General features: G+C 37.5%; 1 protein-coding gene across 10 annotated transcripts in view; it reads left to right on the forward strand.

The window, feature by feature from the left end:
- Positions 1–24274, forward strand: part of PTPRQ (protein tyrosine phosphatase receptor type Q) — a 141977-nt gene that overhangs the window by 109180 nt on the left and 8523 nt on the right. For 7 of the 10 annotated variants that reach the window (XM_054832907.1, XM_054832945.1, XM_054832934.1 and 4 more), the window contains 9 exons: positions 2773–2872; positions 3679–3807; positions 5029–5073; positions 13373–13399; positions 14070–14151; positions 19102–19192; positions 20590–20666; positions 23121–23255; positions 23368–23493. In XM_054832907.1, coding sequence (XP_054688882.1) covers positions 2773–2872; positions 3679–3807; positions 5029–5073; positions 13373–13399; positions 14070–14151; positions 19102–19192; positions 20590–20666; positions 23121–23255; positions 23368–23493 — 812 coding nt within the window. Of the gene's footprint in view, positions 1–2772; positions 2873–3678; positions 3808–5028; positions 5074–12551; positions 13400–14069; positions 14152–19101; positions 19193–20589; positions 20667–23120; positions 23256–23367; positions 23494–24274 lie in introns of those variants that run through there. The other 3 variants (XM_054832917.1, XM_054832924.1, XM_054832962.1) reach the window with 3 other exon arrangements.

Raw genomic sequence — 24274 nt, forward strand, 5'->3', positions numbered from 1 at the left:
TGCAGTTTCATTTTGCAGTAATGATCTTCTTTGTAATAATCACTGAAATTTGTGGTTTTCCAACATGATACTTTCTTTTTAGTAGATAATTTGAATTTTGGCAGAGGTATTCATGTCTAGATTATTTCGGTTTCTAAATCTACTTGTAGAATAGTAAGTCTTTGATCTGGAAAACCAGAAAGCTAACTTTATATCTGTGGAATTTCATACTGCATGTTAAATATGTTTGAAGTAGAAAAAAATATGGAAAACCTATGAGAGAGTTCTCTGTGACAGGCATCAGATGTTCTTGTTAAACAAGAGGAATTTTGCTAGGGAGGAACACTGAAGCAGAATTTATTGGAATGCACAGCTGCAATAATGGTTTTAATTATAGTAAAGGATACATTTTAATATGGCCCTCCCACTCAACAATACTTGGAGTACCACAACTCTCCGCTTGAGCTGGAGAAGTGGAGTTTCTTCCTCATAACTCATGACTGACATTGCAAAAGTAACGTCCATACTGCAATCAAAGGTCAGGATTTTTCCAGGAGATAATTAAGATGTGGTGACAAATACTGTTTAAACTTCTAGTACATCAAGGCAGCTTATAACCTTTTCATAAACTCTGATAGCTGGTTCAGCAAATCATTGTGGGGCAGCTGGTAGTCCTGTGTAAGTGTAGCCTTTTTCCATGTGAAATACAAAGTCGATGAGACAGTAAGTACTCAAAATGGGGTTTCCTGACTCTGCCTTTTGCATAGAAACCCACCTTATGATATTGCATTATTGCAGTTTGTCATCATCATGTATTGAGTGGCAGCTTCTCAAAATTATACATGATGTCAGGACTGCATGCTAGTTTTAGAATTCCTATTTTTCCTACTATGCCAAATCTGTTTTGTGTCCTTCCCTTTGCCCATGATCATCTTTACAGACATCTAATCCTTCCCTGTTGCAAAGAAGTAAGAGAAAATGTATTTTTTTATTCTTGGTGGGTATTCTGTCAGCAGTATTTTGTTGAGTAACATTGGACTTGTTTAATAAATGCTTGGACTGGTTAACTGTAGCGTTTAACATTGACTTCACTGTTCACTGGAATATAGATAGAACTGTTGTAGAGGGCCTCAGGAGATAAGTCTTCTGTTCTTCTTCCACATTACTAAGATTAGTACCTTATCACAGAAATTAGTGAGTGGCAGGGACATTAATTCTTCTTCTCTTTGCAACAGTTGTCTGTATACTTGCTTTTCTTTTCTGTTGGCTTCCCTTGGCCTAAATTGTTCTTACCTTGTAGGTTTCAGTGTTGCACCTGAGACTTTACTAATGCGGTGGAGGAATTATTTCAGGTGTTTTGGAAACTATACGTAATTCTGTGCATCACAGCATCATATCTATCATTTCATATAGGCATGATATTGCCTATTCATGTTGTTTGTGGTCCACAATAATCTCACACTTTCTTCTGATAAATTGCTCCCTAACCTACTGTTTAATATGCTGTATTATTGTACCTGATTATTCCTGCCTACGTGTAGAACCATGCACTTGGTCTTACAAAATTGCATCCTGCTGTTTTAAGACCTTTTTTTTCAGCTAAATCAGGATTATTTTGAATTTTAATCATGTTCTCCAATGCAAATGCAGTACAGATCATCTGCACTATACTCTTTAATGCAAAAATCAGGGCCTTTTGAGAGAAACAAAGCCAGGACTTCAGTGTTTCCTAGTGTGTTCATGGGAGGATGTTGTCCCCTGAGTAGGAAATCTCACTTTCATATGGCAGGAAGCAGGACATTTTTCTGTCCTTCCTGGAGGCTGGACAGCAGCTAGATTTTCTACAGTGGATTGGCAAGTGGAGGTGAGTGTCAGCATAGATGAAAAATACTAGCAGTAGTAATCAATCCCTTGCTACTCTTGTTTTCACTGTATGCCTAAGGAAAAAAAAGGCTGAGGTTTTTGAGATAAGAACAGGATTATCAGGAAGGGTGAGAAATTAAATGAGTCTCAGAAATTTAGCACCAAAGAGGTTCAAAAAGAGAAACTGCTAGTCTAAATGGCCTCTGAAAGAGCCTTCATTCTCACCCAGAAGGATTAATTAGAATACCAGCAGCTTTACCTTTTTATCAAAAAGATCTTTATGATAACTTCTTACTTGCTGGTGGTTATTTCTAACAATGTCACCAGTTCCCACATAAATAAAGAGCATGAGTTAATGGTCAGTGAGGCAGAGTAATCCAGACAGTTCAGAGCCGATCACTAGGTGGGTTCCTTCAGCACCCTGAGAAGAGTATCTCCAAAAAGCATCTTTTATTTTGTACCCGTGAGTGATGGCTGCAAACCTCATAGCTTTAGAGTTGTGGTTCTTCCTTTTCCACTTCTGGAATTTGATTCTTTCTAGCTGATAGAGCAGTGTGTCTGTTCTTGGCTGCATGGGGGCTGAAGCAGGAGCTCAGCTCAGGCTACTGCTCAGACTGATGTCACTGCAGTGTAGACCTACCTTAACCTGTTTAGCGGGTAAACCTGAAAAGCACAAGCGGATGGCTGCATATATGAATGTAGACATATACTATTAGAATTATGTATTACATAGATCAGCAATGCTTTGGAACCATTAAATAGTTTCTGGTTTTGTTATATTTTTCTTTCCTTTCTTTGACTGACACAAAATGGATGCAGTTGTATTGAGAAAAAAGTGCCTGTTTCTCATCACTCCCTGATTTCACCCTGTCAGAAATGTAAAAATTATAACTAATCTATGAAGTATTAAATTTCCACTTTCTGTTGCAGGCGAAGGACTGTCAGGAAGATCTGTAGAAGTTATCCTTGCTGTTACTTTGTGTATACTTTCAGTTGTTCTTTTGGTGGCTGCAGTATATGCTTTTGCAAGGTGAGATTTATGTATCCTTACCATACCATGTTTGCAAACACTCAAAAATGTTTTAATGATGAGTTGAAACAGTTCTATAAATGGAACCAAGCTGTCATTTCAAAATGTATTGCATTTTCCTTTTTTTTTTTTTTTCTTGTATGTAGAAACTTAGGGAGGGACTCACAAAGGCTAGCTTTAGCTATTGGGGCTAAGCTCCATGGAAGAAGGAGAAAAACAAGCTTCTCTAGAGGGTAAATCATAGCAGTAGCCTATCTTACCCTTTCAGAGCCACTTCTCTGTTGAGGTGAGAATACAGATCAGAACGTCAGTTGTCTGAAGTTAGCATGATGGCTAGCCCTGTTGACATCTTGATACGAAGTAAATACTCTAAATTCTGTATTTTCTCTTACTAATAAATTTAACAATTAAACCTATGTAAGTCTCACATGTGAAAGAGAAATTGACCTCTAATTCAAATTGTGAACAAAATGCCCATGTAAAGAAACAGACTGGGTACTGCATACATGATGTTACTTTGCTCATTCACCAGAAGTTCTGTTTCTCCTCAGCTGCATCTTTCAGGCATTGCCAAAGAATTTATGTAGGAAAACTAAAAGAATACACAAGCTAGATTCTTTCCATGTAAATTTTAGACAATGTAACTGTTGGATTTGACTAAATTACACTGGAAGGGAGAGCAGAATAAAGACCCAGGAAGGATTTCTGGCAACCATTTTTCAGTTTCAGCTTGTCTAATCAAAGTATTGACATATGTGTCCTTAAATCTTTTGCTTGTTTATTTTTCACTATTATTTTCTGTTTAGAATTCGGCAAAAGCAAAAAGAGGGAGGCACATACTCCCCACGAGATGCTGAAATTATTGACACTAAGTTTAAACTGGATCAGTTGATCACAGTGGCAGACCTGGAGCTGAAGGATGAGAGATTTACACGGTAAGCATACTCCTTAGGCAAAACAGTAGTCCAAAGGGGCTGTAGCCATGACCCCTCTCTGACCTTTGCTTGTTTGGAAGTGTTTGTGCTGTTCTTATTTACACAGGTCACTGAGATCCTCTTTCAAAGAATGACCTCCATCCTCAAGACACTTCTCACTAGCTTTTAGAAAATCACTTAATCTTCAGCTCTTTTTACAACAAGATAAAGATCTAAGTGCAAATCACTGTTTAATTGTGTTAGCAAAAAAAGGGCTACATATTTTTAAACATGTAGAATTTCTGAGGTTTTTTGATGGCTCAGTGTTCTGTGTAGACTGCAAACCTACATAAGCATTTTGAACAAGTCAAACTCCCGGAAGTCCCGGTCAACTAATTTAAGAACAAATCTGTCATTGTTTAATTGACATTTACAAAGCATCTTTTCACAAAGAGATTTGCATAACATCTGGGTTTCCGTGGAGCTCAGCACACTGGCTATCCTGACATCTGCTCCTTTAAGGTGTATGCAGCAATTCCAAGCTATTCATATTTTCTGTCCAACAAATAATTGTCACAGATATTTATCAGAGGGAAATCTCTCTGACTGCCAGAAATATGGATATTATTCACTGAATAAATACGAGTCTTAATAATATATGACATCCAACTGAGTTAGAAATGTTTGGTGAACATTCTTTACCTACCTGTATTTTCCCTGCTGTGTCAGATGAAACACTGTGGTAGACAGTCTCCTTAAAGATCAGAAGCCTAAAATAGTCTTGCCCTAGCAGTCAGGCATCCTACTGTTGCAGACTAGGAATAGATGGAGGATGAAAGGTTGTAGCTGTTGACCTGTTTTGTTTGAGTGTGTATATGTCTATGTGTGTGGTACAGAGTAAGTTGATTGCATGTACAAACCTCTTCAAAATAGTGCACACAGGAATGGCTGCTCCTAACAGATGAGAGAACATACTATGTATCATCTGGGAATTGTTGACATAATGGATGTGGTATGTTCTGTTTGGGGCACATGTCATTCAGGTAGTGTTGCCAGTAACTGCTAATAACAGTGGAAAACATTCCCTGGAGACAGAACCATTGTCGATGCACTGCAATAACTGTGACTCGTATAAATGATCTTGGTGGATCTTCAAAGTGGCCTTGTTTCCAAACTGTTAGCTGAATAAGAATGGTATTAATTTTGTTCATATACTAAAGTGTTAATGGGTTTTACTTCCAGATACTCTTCATTTTTCTTTAGACGCAAGGAGATATTTGTCATCCAGTAAGTTTTTGTATTATTGAAGCAACGTGGTGTGTTTTCCATTCTGTTCTCTTAACATCTGTGCTACCATACTATATTGAATTAGATAGTTAATCACAATGAAATGTTAGTCTTCACAGCTATACTGATGACAAACAGTGGTATTTGTCATCATGAAATCCTGTTTATTTTTAGTCCCTAATGTTAAGATACAACAGTTCTACAATTATTTTTAAATAAATCAGGCCAATTTTTACATAGAAATTATAACATGTTATTACAATACAGCACTGATATATACAATCTATCCTTGAAGCACATGTAGTGCAAATGTAACATAAGAAACATGCTGTTTCTTTCCTTTGGCAGAATGTATGTACTTAAGAGAAGTTCTCTATTTTTTCTAAACTGCCTTTTCTACTCATACTGCAGCTGTTTGGTACTATACCACTACAATCTCAGCAACATAGCCCTGCAGTCAAATCCTTTATCAGTTTGCGGAGTACTATTCTGCCACTTTTCTTTCTAAATTATGTGCCGTTTGGATTTGTATAGTCTCAGACTCTACAGGGTAATTGCAAACTGTAATATTTCATACTTATGTGCACTTCATTATGTGATTTATGCACAGGAAGGCTTTTACTGATGAGTACTTCAGTAGTTTTTGTTACATCATCCCTTATTTTAATGAGTCAGTCTCACATTTTGGTTTGCAGTTTGTCATGTCCTTCCACCTGTATTTTTCTCTTTGCTCCTTCCCCACTCCTTTAATAGCCAAAAGCAAAGACTCTGCTCTTCATCCATTCTTGTAAGGTACAGGATGCAGCTGTTAAATTTTGGATTATTATTTTTCCAACAGTAGCTGCACTGAAGCTACAGCAGGCTCCTTGCCTAGGTCCATTGTTGGACATTGCAACAAATTGTGGTAGTTTGAAGTGCAGGCACTAACTGAGAGCTCCTCAGGAAAGGATTCATGCCATTTTTTAACCTGAAGTCAGTAAACATGTTGTGGGACCCTGCTAGATAATATACATGTAGTAATGAAGGGCTGGATATTCTTTATCTGCTCAAAACTTTTAGTTTATTATGTTTTGGGGTTGGGGTTTTTTTTAGCTTTAAAGATTGTTTCAGTATGTGTAAGATTCTTTTCTGGATAATGTCAGTGGCCAAAAGAGAGATTTTAGGTGTCTCTAATGCTGTCTTTCATACTGCTACATCCTTCCTGGTAGTGATGAGCTACATCAAGAAGCTGGCAGATGCATGGCAGCATGCACCAAGGCAGCTTACTGCACAACAATGTCTAAAATATTTCTGCTGCTTGTTTTCAAACTTCCACAGTTACACCACGAAAGAACTTTTGTACCTATTGCCTTTGTGAAATAGCTATGTAGAAGCCAGTCATAGTCCCAGTTCTTGTGTTGTCCTTATCATTCTCGTGATTTGTGCTTAAAGCAGTGACACGTTAACATGTTAAATTATTGTAGTACATGTTGGTGACTGCAGTGTAACTTCTGCAAACTTACCATCCATTTGGAATGGGACTGTGCATCACTGCATCTTCATAACCTACTGCCATACGTTGGCTGCATTTAGTCAGCTACCTCAGCTGTGTTTGCAAAGCTTGCTGTGTTGCACAATGCTGGTTTCAGTTCGTGGCATCTTGTAATTGTATGAGGAAAACATAGGTGGGCAGACTCCTTTTCTAGGCTGGCTTGTTTGTATTTCTTGGACAGCAGTAAATCAGCTGAAATCTGGCCCAACTAAGTATGCTTTCTACCCTGAAAGGGCGATGGGGAGTTTGTGTGAAAATCTTAGGTGATAAAAGAGCAGTACAGATTTTTTCTGTGCCTACTAATCATCCCATTCAGTGCTCATTTGAAGGAGATGCTTTGGAAACCAAGTGTTTTGTCATTTCTCAGCCAACATGTTATTTATCATGTTAGCTACTATAAATCAGTAAAGGCATGGACTTGCAGCTGACACAGTTCATCCACAGAACCAAGATACTCTAGCCTGCTCCATGAGATCCTTCCTGACTGTCTCTCATACATTGTTTCTTCAGACATTCTCTCATATTTAGTGGATTGTGGCCTATGATCTTGGCTCATGTTCTCAGAAACTTTGTGCAGCTGGTATCACATAAGAAATAAAAAGAAATAGAAAAAGGTTTTCCTGTTCTGTAAGAATATGACTGGAAATATTTTTTATCATTCTCAGCAGATCAAAAATTCAAAAGCTTGAAAAGTTTAATGAACAAAAACTCAGCGAATATTAGTATAGATTAATCAAAACATTTTATGTCATGCATTTTTATAACCTTTTAATCATGAATTATTTTGCATTACAAAAGTCACTTTAAATAGAAAAAAACCATCAAATTTAAAAGTACCAACATCCCATTTTTCTAATTTTGAAACTTTTTTGGGGGTCAACATTTTTTTTCAAATCAGGAAATTCATGTCAAATCCCAGTTCCCAGTAGTAATTTTTTGACATAATGGTCATCAGGGAAAAAAAAAACAAACCCTTTAGTGCCTGAAAATTACTAATACTGGCTGAAATCTATACACCATCTGTCAGCAAGTCTTTGTTTTTTTCACATTTATTAATGGGATGTAGCTTCTGAGGGCATGCAGGAATTGTGTCCTACTGAATTAAGTGGAAAATGAGATCTACTTTATGAAGCCAAAATGCTAACTTTGGATGTTTGGGACATACATTGATCTCCATGATCATGGAGATGATATGAGACAGGCAATAACAGGAAAAAACAATCCTTGTTTAAAACATATATAGCACATCAGTGTAAACTGGATTAAACATTGGTTCATTAATCACCCTGAATATACATATACTGGGGCCTCTCATCGCTTACTTTTTCTAACATGTCCATAGGGTTTGCCAGGTCACTTTTCAAAGCGTACATTCATCTGTTGTGAATAGACTCTATCAATAAATTTTCAGGGCCCACCGAGTTTGGCAAGAGACAAGTAGCTCGTCCCTGTTCCAGGTGCTTACCTGGGAAAGAACTTCTCTGGCACCCTACTTTTGCAGTGGTTTCTGCAGCAAGGATAAAGCTATGTAGGTCCCTGTTTCTTAAAACCTTTCCTTGAGAAGTTGCACTTTGTGGTGGATACTTGGGCCTTTTGTTTCATTCCATATGAGGCAGCTTGTCAAGCAAATGGGCCACAGATTCAGAATGGAATGGAATGGAATGGAATGGAATGGAATGGAATGGAATAGAATAGAATAGAATAGAATAGAATAGAATAGAATAGAATAGAATAGAATAGAATAGAATAGTTTTCAGTTGGAAGGGACCTACAATGATCATCTAGTCCAACTGGCTGACCACTCCAGGGCTGACCAAAAGTTACAGCAGGTTGTTAAGGGCACTGTCCAAGTGCCTCCTAAACACTGACAGGCTTGGGGCATCGACCACCTCTCCAGGAAGCCCGTTCCAGTGTTTGACCACCCTCTTGGTAAAGAAATGCTTCCTAATTGTCATGGTTTAACCTGGCAGCTGAAACCAGGACACTAATGTGAAACCCGGACACTAAACCTCCCCTGACACAGCTTTGAACCATTCCCACGTGTCCTGTTACTGGATACCCAGGAGAAGAGCTCAGCACCTCCCTCTCTACTTCCCCTCCTCAGAAAGCTGCAGAGAGCAATGAAGTTGACCCTCAGCTTCCTTTTCTCCAAACTAGACAAGCCCAAAGTCCTTAGCTGCTCCTCACAGGACATTCCTTCCAGCCCTGTCACCAGCTTTGTTGCCCTCCTCTGGATGCACTCAAGGACCTTCCCATCCTTCTTAAATTGTGGGGCCCAGAACGGCACACAGTACTCCAGGTGAGGCCACACCAAGGCTGAATACAGTGGGATAAGCCCCTCTTTTGGCCAGCTGGTTATGCTGTTTGATGCACCCCAGGATGCAGTTTGCCCTCTGGGCTGCCAGGGCACACTGCTGACACATAGTGAGCCTGCTGCCAACCAGCACCCCCAGACCCCTTTCTGCAGGGCTGCTCTCCAGCCACTCCTCTCCCAATTTATACTTATGCCTGGCATTACTCTGTCCCAGGTGCAGAATCTGACATCGGACTTGTTAAATTTCATCCCATGAATCATTGCCCAATGCTCCAATCTCTCCAGATCCCTTTGCAAGGCATCTTGTCCCTCGGGAGAGTCAGCAGCAGCTCCCAGTTTGGTATCATCAGCAAATTTGCTAATGGTTCATTCAACTCCTGTCTCGAGATTATTGATAATATATTGAACAGAACTGACCCCAGAATTGAGCCCTGAGGAACACCACTGGTGACCAGTCCCCAGCCAGATGTAGCCCCATTCACTCATCCCTTTGAGCTCTGCCTTTCAGCCAGATCTTCACCCAGCACACCATGAACTCATTCATACCACAGTTGGGCAACTTGTCCAGAAGGACTGTGAGGGACAGTATCAAAAGCCTTACTAAAATCCAGAAAAATGACATCCACCACCTTCCCTTCATCCACTAGGTGGGTGACCTTATCATTCCATCAAATTAGTTAAACAGGACTTTCCCTTTGTGAACTCATGTTGACTGCCTGATGACTGCATTATGCTTTAAATGCCTTTCAAGAGTACCCAGTATAATCTTCTCCATAATATTTCCAGGAACTGAGGTTAGACTAACAGGTCTGTGGTTCCCTGGGTCTTCCCTCATGCCCTTCCTGTAAATTGGAATAACATTGGTTAGCTTCCAGTCTGCAGGGCCCTCCCTAGACTCCCAAGACCTTTGGTAGATGATCAAGAGGGGTCCTGCTGTAACATCCACTAGCTCCTTCAGCACTCTGGGATGAATCCCATCGGGCCCCATGGACTTGTGAACATTTTACTGATACAGCTGGCCCCTTACAATTTCAGTGTCCAAGAAATATTTCTGAATTACAGACACTGTAACCCTTGCAAATACCAGGCAATTAGAACTCTATATTGAAAAATATTGTATATAAAATTCTTGTGTGGTCTCATCTTTCCTATATATTATGCATTCAGTAGGTGTCTATATTCAAGATAACACGTCTGCACATATTATTTTCTCTAGATCACCCTATTTCTTCTTTCTTTGAGTGGGGACAGGCATGGCTCCTGCCTTACCTTTTTCTTCAACAAGTTTCCCTTTAGTAATCAGCTATCAAAAATAGGCTTTCTGAGCTTTGTATCCCAGGAGTACAAGGTTTATGAATGTACATGTCCTGGTACAATGGAAGAAATGAGCATGTGTTCTCTTTCCTTAGGCCTTTAATATTTAGGAAGGGTTAAGCTCCATATTGCTTTCAATTAACTTGCTAAAAATTAATTCCTCCGTTGTTCCTAGGAAGTGTCAATGGTGCTTATGAGTTAAGCCTTTTGCCTACATACTCATTTCTGTTGTTTTCTATTTGGACGAAGTTTTAATTCCCTGTGGATTTCAGATGATTGACCCAGAGAGAAAGTTGAGTCTGTGTGACAATATGGTCTTCAGTTACCACTGCCAACACAAATAAATGGCTTTTTTCTAGCTCTATCATAAGTAATCTGAGTGGGATTCAGATTTTTGATAGACTTCAAAAAAATCCCACACATGAAACAATACACTGTTTTAAAAGAAAATCAGATTTAAGGCAATAAAGCATTCTTTATCTTAGAGAATGTTTTTCTTTCCTAGTTTCAAAGTCAGACAAGTGGGAATCTGGAATTGTCCTGCTGAAATAGGGAAATTTGCAACTTCATGGTTTTGATTGTGCTCATCAAGATCTAGTGATATCTATATTCTGATGTTTTATACAAAAGACTAGGAAATGTGAAGAACAAGATTACAGATAGACAAATATTTGTTCATTGATTAAATACTGTAAGATTATTACTACATATTCCAAGTCAAGAGACTTGGAAAAAAACCAAATTTTTGAAGCCTGACGGTGCTGAAACTGAGCATAGCTGTAAGTCTGCAGGGAGCATACAAAATTCATTCCTTCTGAAGATTCTTACACAAAAAAGCCAAAGGCTTTGCCACTGTCTTCAAGTGGCAAGTCTTAATTCTCATATAAGCATTTAAATGAAATCACCTTATTTTCTGAGCTGCCAAGCCACTGCAATGTGAACTTGCTATCAACAGCATCGTAAGAGTTCAGTAGTTCTAAAAATCAAGTTCTTCACTTAAATGCCCACAGATAGGTTAAAGCAGCAAACTGCAGGTGCCTTATTTCTTTAAAAATGTTTAGTGCTTGTGAAAGGCAATATATGATTATGCTTTTAAAAAAATCACATCATTAATATTAAAAATTAACTAGAAAGCAACATATACAAAACTGTTTAGTTAATTTCCTGTGCTATTTCAGTGCTTTACTTCTCTTCTTTGAGTGAAAGTAAAGAAAGGAAATATTGTTGAGTAAGGTTGTGTTAATGGTGCTGTGGGTCACCTATATTCTTTGCAGTTGGATCCACGTACCTTCAGCACGGAAGCACTAAACGACATACCCAGGCTGCTTATGTATAGCATAGATGTCATTTTTATTCCCTAATGACCAAATTGCATTTTCTTACTGCCAATTAGGTGCAGTAAGCCCATAATTGCTATTAGTTTGAGAGGAGGAAAGCCAACAGTATTTTAAAAATTACTGGGATGTCAACTGGGAGATGACTGATGAAGATAGGTGAATTCAAAGGAAAAACGTGTGTGATTTCTTTGCAGAGACTGCTTATACTTTTTTTTCCTGAAAAAAAGGCCTAAAAAAGGTTTACTTTCTGCTCAAAGACAAATCTATTTGTGTGCAGTACATTGGCACAGCTATTAAGAATACTTTTTCTTCAGGAAACTTTAGCTCTGTAATGTTGTCAATATTACTAGAAGGTAGTTTCAGCTGCCATGTAACGCAAACAACATACGTGACACAATAAGCACTAGCTAGATATTTAAACATTCTGAATAAATAGAGTTGCATGCTTATTATTATGTTGTCTTACTGCCTTCTTTTTCATTCTAAAGCTCTCCGTCACTTGTCCTAGTAAGCACATCGAGTTTGAGCCTTTTTCTGTGAATTCTTACACTTCTTTTTAGTCCGGTGAGACTGACCCAACTTTTTCATAGCCGCTTTGCTTTGTTTGAAGAGAATTGTCATAAGAATGTATGTATCACAAAGGCATCTTTAGTAGCTTTGAAATTAACTTCTCTGATGCTTAATAATTAATGATTCAGCAATTTTCTTAATCTCATTTTATTATCTAATTTAAAATTTAAATATTTAAGAGTGACTTCATAAGCCAAATTATTTTTAAAGCAAATTTTTGTCTTTTCTACTGAAATTATGGCAGCAGTAGACATTTGTATTTGTATTATAGAATAGTTTTTGTAATATTTGCATGTAAGAATGTATCATTTTTCAAGAGACAGACACATAAAAGGTATACTTAGAGCTTTTTTGAAGAGGAAAGTTATCTTTTAAACTGTGTTACTCCAAACTTTTTTGTTTGGTCTTTCAGACAACCTTTGTGAGTCTGAGTGCACAAAGTTTGGCTTCTAAATCCGTAATGCTGAGACATTCTGAAAATGGGTTCAGAGGTGATGATGATGATGACCAAGTTACACGGATATCTGAAAGTCCCCTGAATATAGATGCTCATGTAACATCTTCGTGAAACCTGCTGTGGGATCAAGTTAAAGATTTTTAATATGTAGCACAGTTTTAAAAATCACCATGCACCAGAAACAGCAGCGAACATGTAAAAATGAGCATGAACACAGGCACTCATTTTTGAAATCTTTAGAAAATAGCTGTTTGGGTTTTGTAGAAGCACACCAATAGCATGATTCATCTGTGACTTATTTTAGATATCTGCTTACAATGAGATGAAATCACACCTATTTCTCTTCATTGATTATAAAAGGAATCTTAGAGTGACTAGCTCAGAATTAGGTGTCTGTGTTCAGTCAGATGAATCCTGTCCTTATGCTCGGAAATGGCCCTTAGAAGAATGATATTGAGTACATAGTGTAAAATAAAGCCTGGCAATGTATATGAAGTGCTGTGCTGAAGTATAGATTTCCCAGGGCCATATAAGCCCAGAGCACTGCAAAATGATTTGAAGAGAATGATAGAAAGTGTAACTAACAAATGTATATCTGCCAATACCTGAGATAAAAACTAAGCAAGACAATCACCCAAGATATCTGACATATAATAGTGTTTGAATCCATGAGAGAAATAACTCTGGCTCTTTAGTTACTTGAGTATTTAATTTAAAACCTGCACAATATTGGTTAACTCTCAGCTTGCTACATTTAACAAAAATCTCTGTTGCAGGTTACTTAGTTATAGAAAATCCATCAAGTAAGTTGACTAAAGATTTTTATATTGTGGTCATCGGTGAGTCTCAATGTGTGGTTCCCTCCTCTATGTTTATTAGAAAAAAACTCCAAGCTGCATATAAATCATAAAAGCATGACTAATTGCATGGTAACTGGAGAAATGCTTTCTCTCTCTCTGGGGTGAAGCCTGCATGTCTGTGTTTTAGCTTGGGAAGTAATACAGGGATATTTAAACTCCTCGGGGTTTAAAAACCATGTCATTATGAGAATGAGGTCACTGCAATATTTTATATGTCTAAAACCTTGCAATGTATAAAATGTTTTCTGTGCGACAAAGAAGTATTATGTACTTTAGAATGCAATGATAACTTTACAAATTTCCATTAATGTCGAAACCTCACCTTGGAATGCTGTTACCTATAAAAACAATCTTACCCTACAGTACTGTTAACATTAGCAACATTAAAAATTTGGTAAGGGGGAACAACAAGGGGAGAAAACGCTTCTATTTTAAGTGACTGAAAACAAACCAAGTAAGCATAGTGTAAGCAATTTATAATTTTCTGCCTATAAGTATCAGTTTCTATTGAACTGAAAAGCATTGTTTATTAATAAACTGCAGTTAAATAAGAATAAAAAGAATGGCTAAGAAATTCCCTATAGGTTTCTAATTCTCCTGTCATTACTTTCAGGCCAATAAGCAAGAAATCCTTCCTACAACATGTTGAAGAGCTTTGCACAAACAACAACCTAAAGTTTCAGGAAGAATTTTCGGTATGTTGCTAGCAGTTGTCACAACATCGCAAGACCTTCAGTCGTTTCATGTGTCACATTTCATGTCCATTTTAAGCAGGCAAGGCCGTGAAACACTCTGGCCTTGATAATCAATACCCAATTACCAGGTTGATTGTTTAGAAAGTAATATTACACTGATTTGGGTTCTGCAGTCTACACTGCAACCTGATCAGAATTATTCACCTAAGTGTCAGCAAAAGATGATCTTCTTTAGACTCCAATCTTTGCAAGAACACCATAATATTTATGCTTTTACAGAGACATATGTAGTTTACCTGAGAACAGTTTATTTAGAAATAGTTTTCTAACATATATACAGGTATATTTAACTGCTTTAAATAAGTTCATTTTCCTGAGTGATGATGACCCCAAAAACACAGCTGACATTTATTCTGTGAAATGTTCAGACCCCCACCACACTGCCATGGAACTCAGAAGTATTTTTCCTTCACAGGTTTCAATGCCGAAAGTAAAAAGTTTGTGCATGGTACTTTGCTTTTTGTTCCTCTACAAATAATAGGTCATACTTATGCTCTTGAGAATAGCCTCCATGTGAATAGCCTCCATCTCCTTATGTGAGTAGGTGAACAGAGCAAGCCTGTCTTTCTTTCTGAAAAGAGACCAGCTTTCAAAATACACATTAGATATAATATAATGCATATATTCTTTCAAAATTAAATCTCAAAGTTTTCACTGTTTTCATTAAGTAACATTTTTATGGCTATCATTTTTTTTTCTCAATATCTTCTCTTCTTGTTATTTCAGAATCTTTATCATCATAATTTTTAACACATACAGTCATTTGCCCTCACAAAAATAATTTGTCAGTCTCTGGTGACTTTGTTATTTTGGATTTATAGATTTACCATGAATTGCTTACCAGTTGGATTAACAAAAATGAAGACTCAACAATTGGCTTTTCTTCTGCTAGATTATAATATTTCAGTCTCTGAGGGAAAACCAACAAAAGTGTGAAAAGATTAATGATATTTCCTACAGCTTTTTTGTTATGCTCCTTAGGTAAAATTGGTCTGGATTTAATAATAAAAAGCACCATAAAATTCTCTGAGCAATAAAGTAAGGAGAACTTTTTTTTTTCCAAGAGAAGAAGTGTTATTTCACTTGAACAAGAGTGATTATAGTTATATTATGCATGACTGAACAGATGAAAAGTTTTACTAGCAATAACATTTTCACATATTAACGTTCATCACTGGAAAGTTTCTAGTATTACTTTCTTTAGGTGTGACCCACATTGGGTAAGCCTTACAGCACTGTAATGCCTTAAAACTTAAGCAACAGTGTTTTATAAAATCAAAATCTTGGCAATGCATTTCAAATTCAGAGAAATACAAGTAGCTGAGGCCTCATTCAACTAAATTATAAGTCAACTTATAATCAACAGTTTTATATGTTGTTTGCACTTCCATTTTTGCTTCTCTCTGAGCTTCAGCTTCCCTGTTTCAGAGTGTAGTGATATCTTCCCAGATGACTTGTCCAAGGGCAGGCAGAATTGCAGGGTAGGTCCAGTCCCTGATACAGAGTGTATCTATAGTATCTGTAGCACCTGACTTATCAGATGAATAATAGGATTGATGATGCACTTGAAATGACATCAGAAATGACAATGCACAGAAACAGGCAATGCACACAACAAACAAGCAGACCTCATGACCTGCATTGTTTCCATCCGCATTCATCATTTTAGTTTCACATAAATGACTCAAGACTCCTACAATGTGTGTAGGAGAGATGAGCTCAAGATATAAACCCATGGAACATTATATCTGAAGCGCATAACTGAAAGCATAGTGTTGAGCTTCCTTGAGCTCTCCGGCCATCTCTGTACTAGTAAATTCAAGTATACCAGGAACTGGACATGAGAATATGATCATTTACACTAATAAACTGTTAGTATATGCCGTGCCTTAAATTTGGACTGTTTCAGCTAGCAATCTTCCTGGACAATTCCAAGATGTGTTTTGATAGGTAAAGTAGTCTAGGGAACATTTACAATAGGCAATTTGTAGACAACAAACCTGTTTTCTAGCATGCATGTAGCTCTTTCCATTTCATTTTGTTATGGAATCCAGGGACATTCCTGGTCTCATCTAATTTGCTGGATTGACCAAGCTGCTGTGCCTGGAGATCTCCAGGGTTCAATCTTGGTCCACATGTGAACATGATCTGTGTGTAAACATGATGAGAAGAGAATCTGGACCCCAGAATGGATCTGGATCCTGGAGTGGATCTGGATCCATGTCTTGTCAGAAAAGACAAGTTTAAAGAAACCGTAGGGAGCCACAGTAACTGATGGTGAGCACCACCTAGCTGATATTCAAACTTACAACTTTCCAGATAATTCATGTATCTCTCAATACCTTTTGCAAATCAGGTTTTTCTATTAACTGACAAACTATTGAAACAGAAATACTTCTATAAGTGTTTTATGCTAAGTTCTGTTCATGAATAAAAAAGTGAAATACTTCCGAATGTCACCACAGTACCATAAAATTACTACAGTAAACAAAGTGCAAATTAATTATTTCAAAGTTTTACGAATCTGCAAAGAAATGTGGTTTCTATGACAAATTGTTATTGAATCTGGGTATCCAAATAGTCTTTTCCCAATTCTGAAGATAATAATTTAGACTGAAATCCATACTGATGCAGAGAATTTGTATGAGGCTTTTAAGCACTTGTTCAGATATGGAAGCATCATGACAAAAATAACACAATCTGCTTCTCTATTTCCTCTCCACTACAAAGTACTGTACAACAGTACTATTTCTACACTAGTTAACTGGCAAGCTAAGATTCAGAGGAGTGAGGCAAATGAGGCAAGTTAAAGTTCACGTGACATGCACAGGATATGGGATCCCATGGCTCATAGCACCTGCAAAATGCCAAAGGCATTTCATCTATGTTCTTCATTCATGCAAAATTCAATGACAGAAATTTTGTGGGAAAGTTTCAGCTTTCTGAATGAGAGGAATTTTAACATCTCCACCCTTAGCTGTGTTTTACTGTTCTTATCGAATCCTGACAGGAATGCACAGAAGTCACTCTGCTGTGTCTGAAAACAGGGATCTTTCTCTAGGTTCAGTTATTGGACTGGGGCTTTACTTCTCCAAGGGATTATTGAGACAAAAGGCAGAGGCAACTGAATAGGTAAAAGAAACGTGCCTTGAGTATTGCAGAGGTTGATTCAAAGACAAGATTTTAAAATAATGAGTGCCTTTAAAGATATTTTTCTACAGTATGTTACAGTCCTTCATTTAGTTTTTTATTTACTTCATGTCTGTTAACCATGTGTTTTAAATCTTTAGCATACGCATATAAATGTAAAGTCAGCTATTCTTTATAAGGTGAATGTCAGAAAGTCAGAATTTTTTTTTTTTTAGAGGGGGCATAATCATAGACTTTTCATCCCTAGGAAACATAGATATTTAGGGAGATTTTGAAGGGCATGGATGGGATCTAGTCCCTTGTTAATTTTCAAAGGGAGATGAGCATCTAGTTGTTCTCTGCAATTCTTCCCCTAATTCTTTCCCCAAGGAAATATGTGTCAGATCTAGGAAGAGAAGTCAGGTCCCTTGTCTGAAAGTCCTTTGCTTTCATCGTGAAACCATCTTTCCCTTCCTGTTCAGAAGCACCTGCAGTTATACTATCGAGGATATAATTACAGAGGTGAAGTAGTCCTCATGCTTCAGGCCACAGGATTTTTGTCAGATGGTGAAAGAAACAAATTTCTCATGGGATAACATTGCATATAATACAGTTCAAGGGTTTTGAGGTCTCTTTTATATGTCAGACATTATCCATTGTACAAAATAGGATATCAGATTGGATTAATTATTGACTTGGTTTATTACATCAGTTTTTAAATTATCTCATTTTGCTAGTGCTCATATTAAATTATTCTTAATATTTGAAGCCATCAAATAAGGCTGATTCAAAATATTTGAATTAGCAATGAAAGAAAAACACTGGAATAAAAACTCCTTTTTTTCTATTTTTTCATTCAGCACAAGCAGCAAAATTTTGTATTGTACTCATTCAAAGCAATAAATAGATCTCTTCATTTGTATCTTAGCTAGATGTTGAAATAGACTTGCTTATAACATTTGTCAAACAAAGGGAAACTATACTACAGTTAATGTAGTTATTAGCTTAGAAATTCTCGCAAAATTCTGTCTTTTCTGAGTTTTTTTATTCTCTTATCACCACTATGAGATCATCACATTAATACATTTTCTCCATTAACAAGTAATGAAGTTGTCTCCACTCTTTTACTCAGCTTTGGAAATTATACCTATTTATATACACAAACACCGCCATCAAATAAGTTCCTCAATATGAATGATTTATCCATCTTTGCCCTTCAGGAATAGAACTAATGACCAGTTATGAAACTGCAGTACAACCCAAAATAACTCTTCCCACCCCTTTCACAAACAGTCCTGTGAACAATAGCTAATTGCCAGTTGTCTCAACTTAATTAAATTCTCATCAGCTCTCATGCTGTGGCAAGAACTCTCCCAAGCTACAGAAGTCAGGAAAAGGCATTATTCAAGAGTAAGGCTGAGTCAGTAGAGCATGGTAACCAAGCATGTGACTTCATGAGAAGACAGAAAAGAACTACAAAAGGTGATAGGCTGACTTCATCCAGACTTGTAAAGGTGAAAGTTCATGTAAGCTTTAATTGTTCAACTTGACAGCATTGTCTGCAGTGCTGCATTTAACGTTGCTGGTGTAACTGGGGCTGACGGTGAAGTGGAATGCTCTGTAATGCTTCCAGCTGTTCTTAGAAATGCACTCTGTTGCAGAACAAAAGAATTCTTCTTCTTACCGGATGATTGTGTCATTTTTTATATTCACTGAAGGTGACGTGCAAAGGTTTGCCAACGAACGTTTATTCCTCTACAGGAACTTCCCAAGTTTCTTGAAGACCTTGCTTCAACTGATGCTGATCTGCCTTGGAATAGGTCTAAGAATCGTTTCCCAAACATAAAGCCATGTATGTGTGTTTTCTGATCAACTCCTCTGTTTTGCTCTCTACCTTTGATAGTGCAGTATATATTTGGAATGCAACTGTATTTTTGTTTGATCTGCCTTTGAAATGGCAGCACAATCATGGCCACATTATGAAATAATTTTCTGTCAAGTAATCTGTCTTTTCATTGTGTTTTTTTAATGACAGTTTTATTTGCTTTCAACTTGCTCTCACAAGCTTTAATATGCAGGTGCAAGAAACTGTAGCTTCAATAGTTTCTTAGCTTTGTAATTCAAGCCATGTAGCAAACTCTTTAACATTCTTCCTCCTTTTTTTTTCCCTTTAGTGAGAAGTAATTTTTTTAAACATATAAAATCCACATGTTTGTGCATTCAGCTACTTCAGGAGCCTGAGCATGCTTTCTTGTGTATATATGTACATGTGCTGCAAAGGTTCCACAGAAGATCAGAGTGACTGTATGATAACTTATAAGCCAGGGCTAGATTTTATCGCAGGAGACAGGAGTCTGTCTCTCTGTACTCAACACTGCTTCATTTTTCAGTTAATAAGACAAGAAATGTCATTATTATTTTAGGCATTAGCTGTGATGTGAGATGGGGAGCATGGCATTCCTTGGTTAATAATGCTACATTCTGTGCTATTCACTTTTCAGAGCAGCTGTTCCTGCTATCTACTGCCTTGTTCAAGATATACTCTAAGTTACAGTCACTAAAAATTTATATTCATGACACACAATAAAATATAAACAGATAAGTTTCATAAATCTTTAAGTTTGTATTCTCATTTTTTTTTACTAAATTGAGGACCAAATGTTTGGTTTCAGCATTTACTTATTCACAGATGACATTTTTCCTGAGTTTTGTCATTTCTGCATACATACCATGGGCCCAAATCGGAAACCTTCAATCATTTTTTATTTTTTTCCCCTGTAATAATGAGCTTACCTTATGTAAAAGAAGTAAAAGAATGTAAAAGTGCCAGGATCTCACTCAAATCTATGACCTGGGCAGCAAGTATATAGGAAAGACTGTCAGACCCCTGACCCTGCTGTCTGATTCACATGGAGGTTGTCTGTGCTAGAACAGCATGGCTTTAAGTACAAGAGCTACATTTAGGCAGAGGATCCTCCCATACATATATCAAATTGGAGGTTTTGGCATGATCGCCATTTTAATTAAAAAGTATTATATTGAAATATGTCTGGAACATTAAAGGATGACCATACAGTAATGGAAATTGGTTAAATTCCCTTTGTAATTAGTGTTCTACTATGTCAAGTACTGTTAGATTAGCAACAATAACAGTATTTTTGATTTCTTAGCACTCCAGGAACACTTGTTACATGTGTCTATGGTTTTTGAACAAATATTTTAATTAACTAGACTTTATTTCCATGATAGATAATAACAATAGAGTAAAGCTGATGCCTGATGCTGGTATTCCTGGATCTGACTACATTAATGCCAGTTACGTGTCTGTAAGTCGAAAGTCTCTCACGTTTTTACTATATTTGTTTTCTGGTAGAAGAGAGAGTCAAAAAATAATTTGCAAGAAGAACAGGATTCTAATTTTTCTTCCATTCACTACAGCTACTGTTGCCATGGCATTGTTCAAATGACTCCTGTGGCATTGAACATGATTAGTTAAAAATATAAATTATCCCATATCCCTTGCTAAGCAATGATTTTCAGTAGTAAGCAAAACTACGTCCGGCAAATTACTTTATATAAAGTCTCATACCATTATCATTAAAGACAATAGTGAAACTCCCACTGAGGTCAATTGTTTAGGCAGGCATTATCTGATCTCTTGGTTAAGGAGTTGGAGCTCTTGTGTATGAACAGGGCAATGTAAAGATAACTGAACTGAGAAGTTTCATAGAAATGGCTAATAATTTTGGTGAGTGGGATTAGTATGCCCCTTATTTTGTGAAAGTTATGATGGAGGAAAATGCAAATAGGCTTCTTGAATAAGGAACTAATACTGTACTTCTCATCCTCACCTTTCCTCCTACACCTTCCATTTTCTGATTGGGTTCTCAGTAAATTCTTCATCTATATTTTTGTCTCATTTTCATCCTGTTGAAGCTCAAAGTGTGACTTATAATTATGCATTTAATTTGTTGTAGCAGTGGCCGGTAGTCTCACATGAGGTCAAGACTTCATTTGCAGTAAGATCTATTCAAACACATAGCAAGACATGCAGACTGTAGTCTAAACAGATGACACAATGGCAAGTAGAAATAGTTATTTCCAGGTAACTAAGAGACATTCACAGAGAATAAGCAATAGAGGTGATAGCATCTTTCTCTCTCATTAGCAAAAGCTATTTATTTTCTTTTTATGGAATGTCCTAGTTCTGACAGCAGATAGGAAGAGCTGTGCCGTGTCACTTGTTGCTGGGACTATACACAGAACCATTGAGGAGACCGGACAGCTTGGAGCATGGCTGAGTCTTTACCCTTCCTAACTGACATGCCAAGGCTTAGGCAGGGAACACTAACAGCAACTTCCAAAATGCTGCAGCAAAAGTCAGCTGCAGAGAGTGTTCCCTGCTGAGATTTCGCATCTCTGTACTGCACACAGGCATCTCACTTTAGGTCACTGTCCATCAGTGAATAGACAACTGTAATGTTACCATTTCTCAGGGATAAAGCTTTGCCCTTTATATGCTCTCACTTTCCATATTTGTGGAAGTGTAAATATATACATGCATATAGCTGTAAATATACAATATGTGTGTGTATATTTACATACCTATTTGCCTAGATGTATATACATATTCATACATATAAAGAGAGGGAAAGAGAGGTCTTCTATATAGTTTTAACAAATGGGAACTTTGCTGCTACTTTTATTTTCATTGGTTAAACAAGAAAAAGTCAGTAACTGAACTATGAGCTTTGCATCCCTGAGTTATAGTTTCTCACCTCACTCTTAAACTAGGGAGGATTAACATAGTTTCTCACTGCCACCTGTTCTGTGTATTATAGATGGAGTAACAGGCAGCTGTGAATTATAGGGCTATAATTCCAACAAGGAGCTTCGATGGTGCTATAAACCGCTGTGTTCTGACCAATAAGCAGAACTCTGTGATATTATAGACTGCTCGCTCTAAAGCATAAATTTATTGGTATTATTGCTATTGTTGTTATTTTAGCCTTTCGGTATTACATAAGAGTTCCTGTAGGGTACACGTAGTTTCTTTGAGGAAACAGATCCATGAGAACCCAGGCACTGACAGCATTTACACAGATTTTTTTCAACAAACTTCCTTCTCCCCAAGTTTTACATCAATTTATAAATGAACTAAACCGCAGAAGCCAACACTAATATAAAAGTCAACCTCTACAGTAGGTTTCTCAAAGACTATTTATCAGAGATCATTTGTTTATGCTCCATCCCTAAGTTACAGCAGATCCCTGACAATCACTGGGAGGAAAGGGTCATCAGTGTGGTGTATAGCTTGCCCTAGCTCTCAGACTGCTCCTTAGTTGTTTCCCTGGCTCCGCTGCTCCTTCACACTATTTAATTCTACTTTCTTGGCCACCTCCTGACATAGTTCTTGGTGGCCTCTGGCTGGATCTACAGTAAGGCTAATTCAAAGGCATAGATATTTTAAAATGGGAATTAGTGACCTGATGTCCCTGTAGTTTCTCTGCTAAATGCATTTCTATGAGGATGACATTTCCCAAACTTTATTAGAGCATTGGTTCACAGCTGACTTACATGGTGAAGAAAATGCCACTACTTCCTTAGGTTTCCAAGGCCATCTACCATGCAATGATTAGCCAGGCCTATGCTAAGTCATTTAGTACGTCTGACAAGGTTTTAGCCTTGTGCACGGTAGCTACAGGCACAACTGTGAGTCACATGCAAACTCTTTTTTTTCTTTGCCAACCATTATGTGTTAAATATTTTCTTTTTCTTAGGGTTATTTATGTCCAAATGAGTTTATTGCAACTCAGGGACCATTACCAGGAACAGTGGGCGATTTCTGGAGAATGGTATGGGAGACAAGAGCAAAAACACTTGTGATGCTCACACAATGTTTTGAAAAAGGACGGGTATGTTACTAGTGTACCAATTAACAGCATTTGATATAATTGGAGATTCTGTATGTAGTTTCTGTCAACACTATAATATGATCATTGTTAATTAGTAATCATCTCCTTGCAGATAAGATGTCATCAGTACTGGCCAGAAGATAATAAACCAGTGACTGTGTTTGGGGATATCGTGATTACTAAATTGATGGAAGATATTCAAATAGACTGGACCGTCAGAGATCTAAAAATTGAAAGGGTAAGCCAGAACTGGAAGCTGATTGAATAAAACCCATCCAACACCTCAAAGAATATCAGATGTGCTCCATCCCACCCAACTACCCCTCAGTATTCTTCTTTTAATCTTTTAATGCGTATGCACTCTACTGCCTGGTTTTTCTGCATTTTGGGGATTTTTTTCTGAGAATTTTCTCCAGTATCTGTCACAAAGAGCACAGATGCTTGTCCGACATGCTATGAAGGGCGTATCAAGGTTACTGAACCTCTGATCTGGTGGGAGGTGAAGTTTTTATTTGGACACCTCAGTTGTCTCTTCTAGAAAGGAGCAATCCTAACCATTCTGGGATCAGACAAATCCCTTTGCATTTATCTCTCTCAGATTAAAGGGCAAGATTCTCTGGTGCAGTGCAGCTGTTTTGCATTGTACCATCAGCCGTACTGGCCTCCACCCCCAGGAGATTCACCCAATATAAATGCGAATCATCAGTATTACTCCCACTCTTTGTGCTGGGAAGGGGGTTGGGGGGTACAGCACAGATGTTCATCTTTGTCATGATCCACAACTATAGTTTCCACTATAATGGAAAAATGAGCACCCAGCATTAAGTCAGACCAGCAGGCAGGCTCAGAAAGCAACCTGGGCATAATGACCCAAGATAAAGTCAGCCTTCTTTTGCACTCCCAACATTGACCTGTGTTGTAGGAAGTGCAGCTAGATCCTAGGACCTGAACTCAGCTATCCAAACGCATGCATCACCATCCTGTGGCATGTGCACGTAACAAAAGGAACACAGCAGTTC

The sequence above is a fragment of the Grus americana genome, chromosome 1 (genome assembly GCF_028858705.1).
Source record: "Grus americana isolate bGruAme1 chromosome 1, bGruAme1.mat, whole genome shotgun sequence".
Classification (NCBI taxonomy): domain Eukaryota; kingdom Metazoa; phylum Chordata; class Aves; order Gruiformes; family Gruidae; genus Grus; species Grus americana.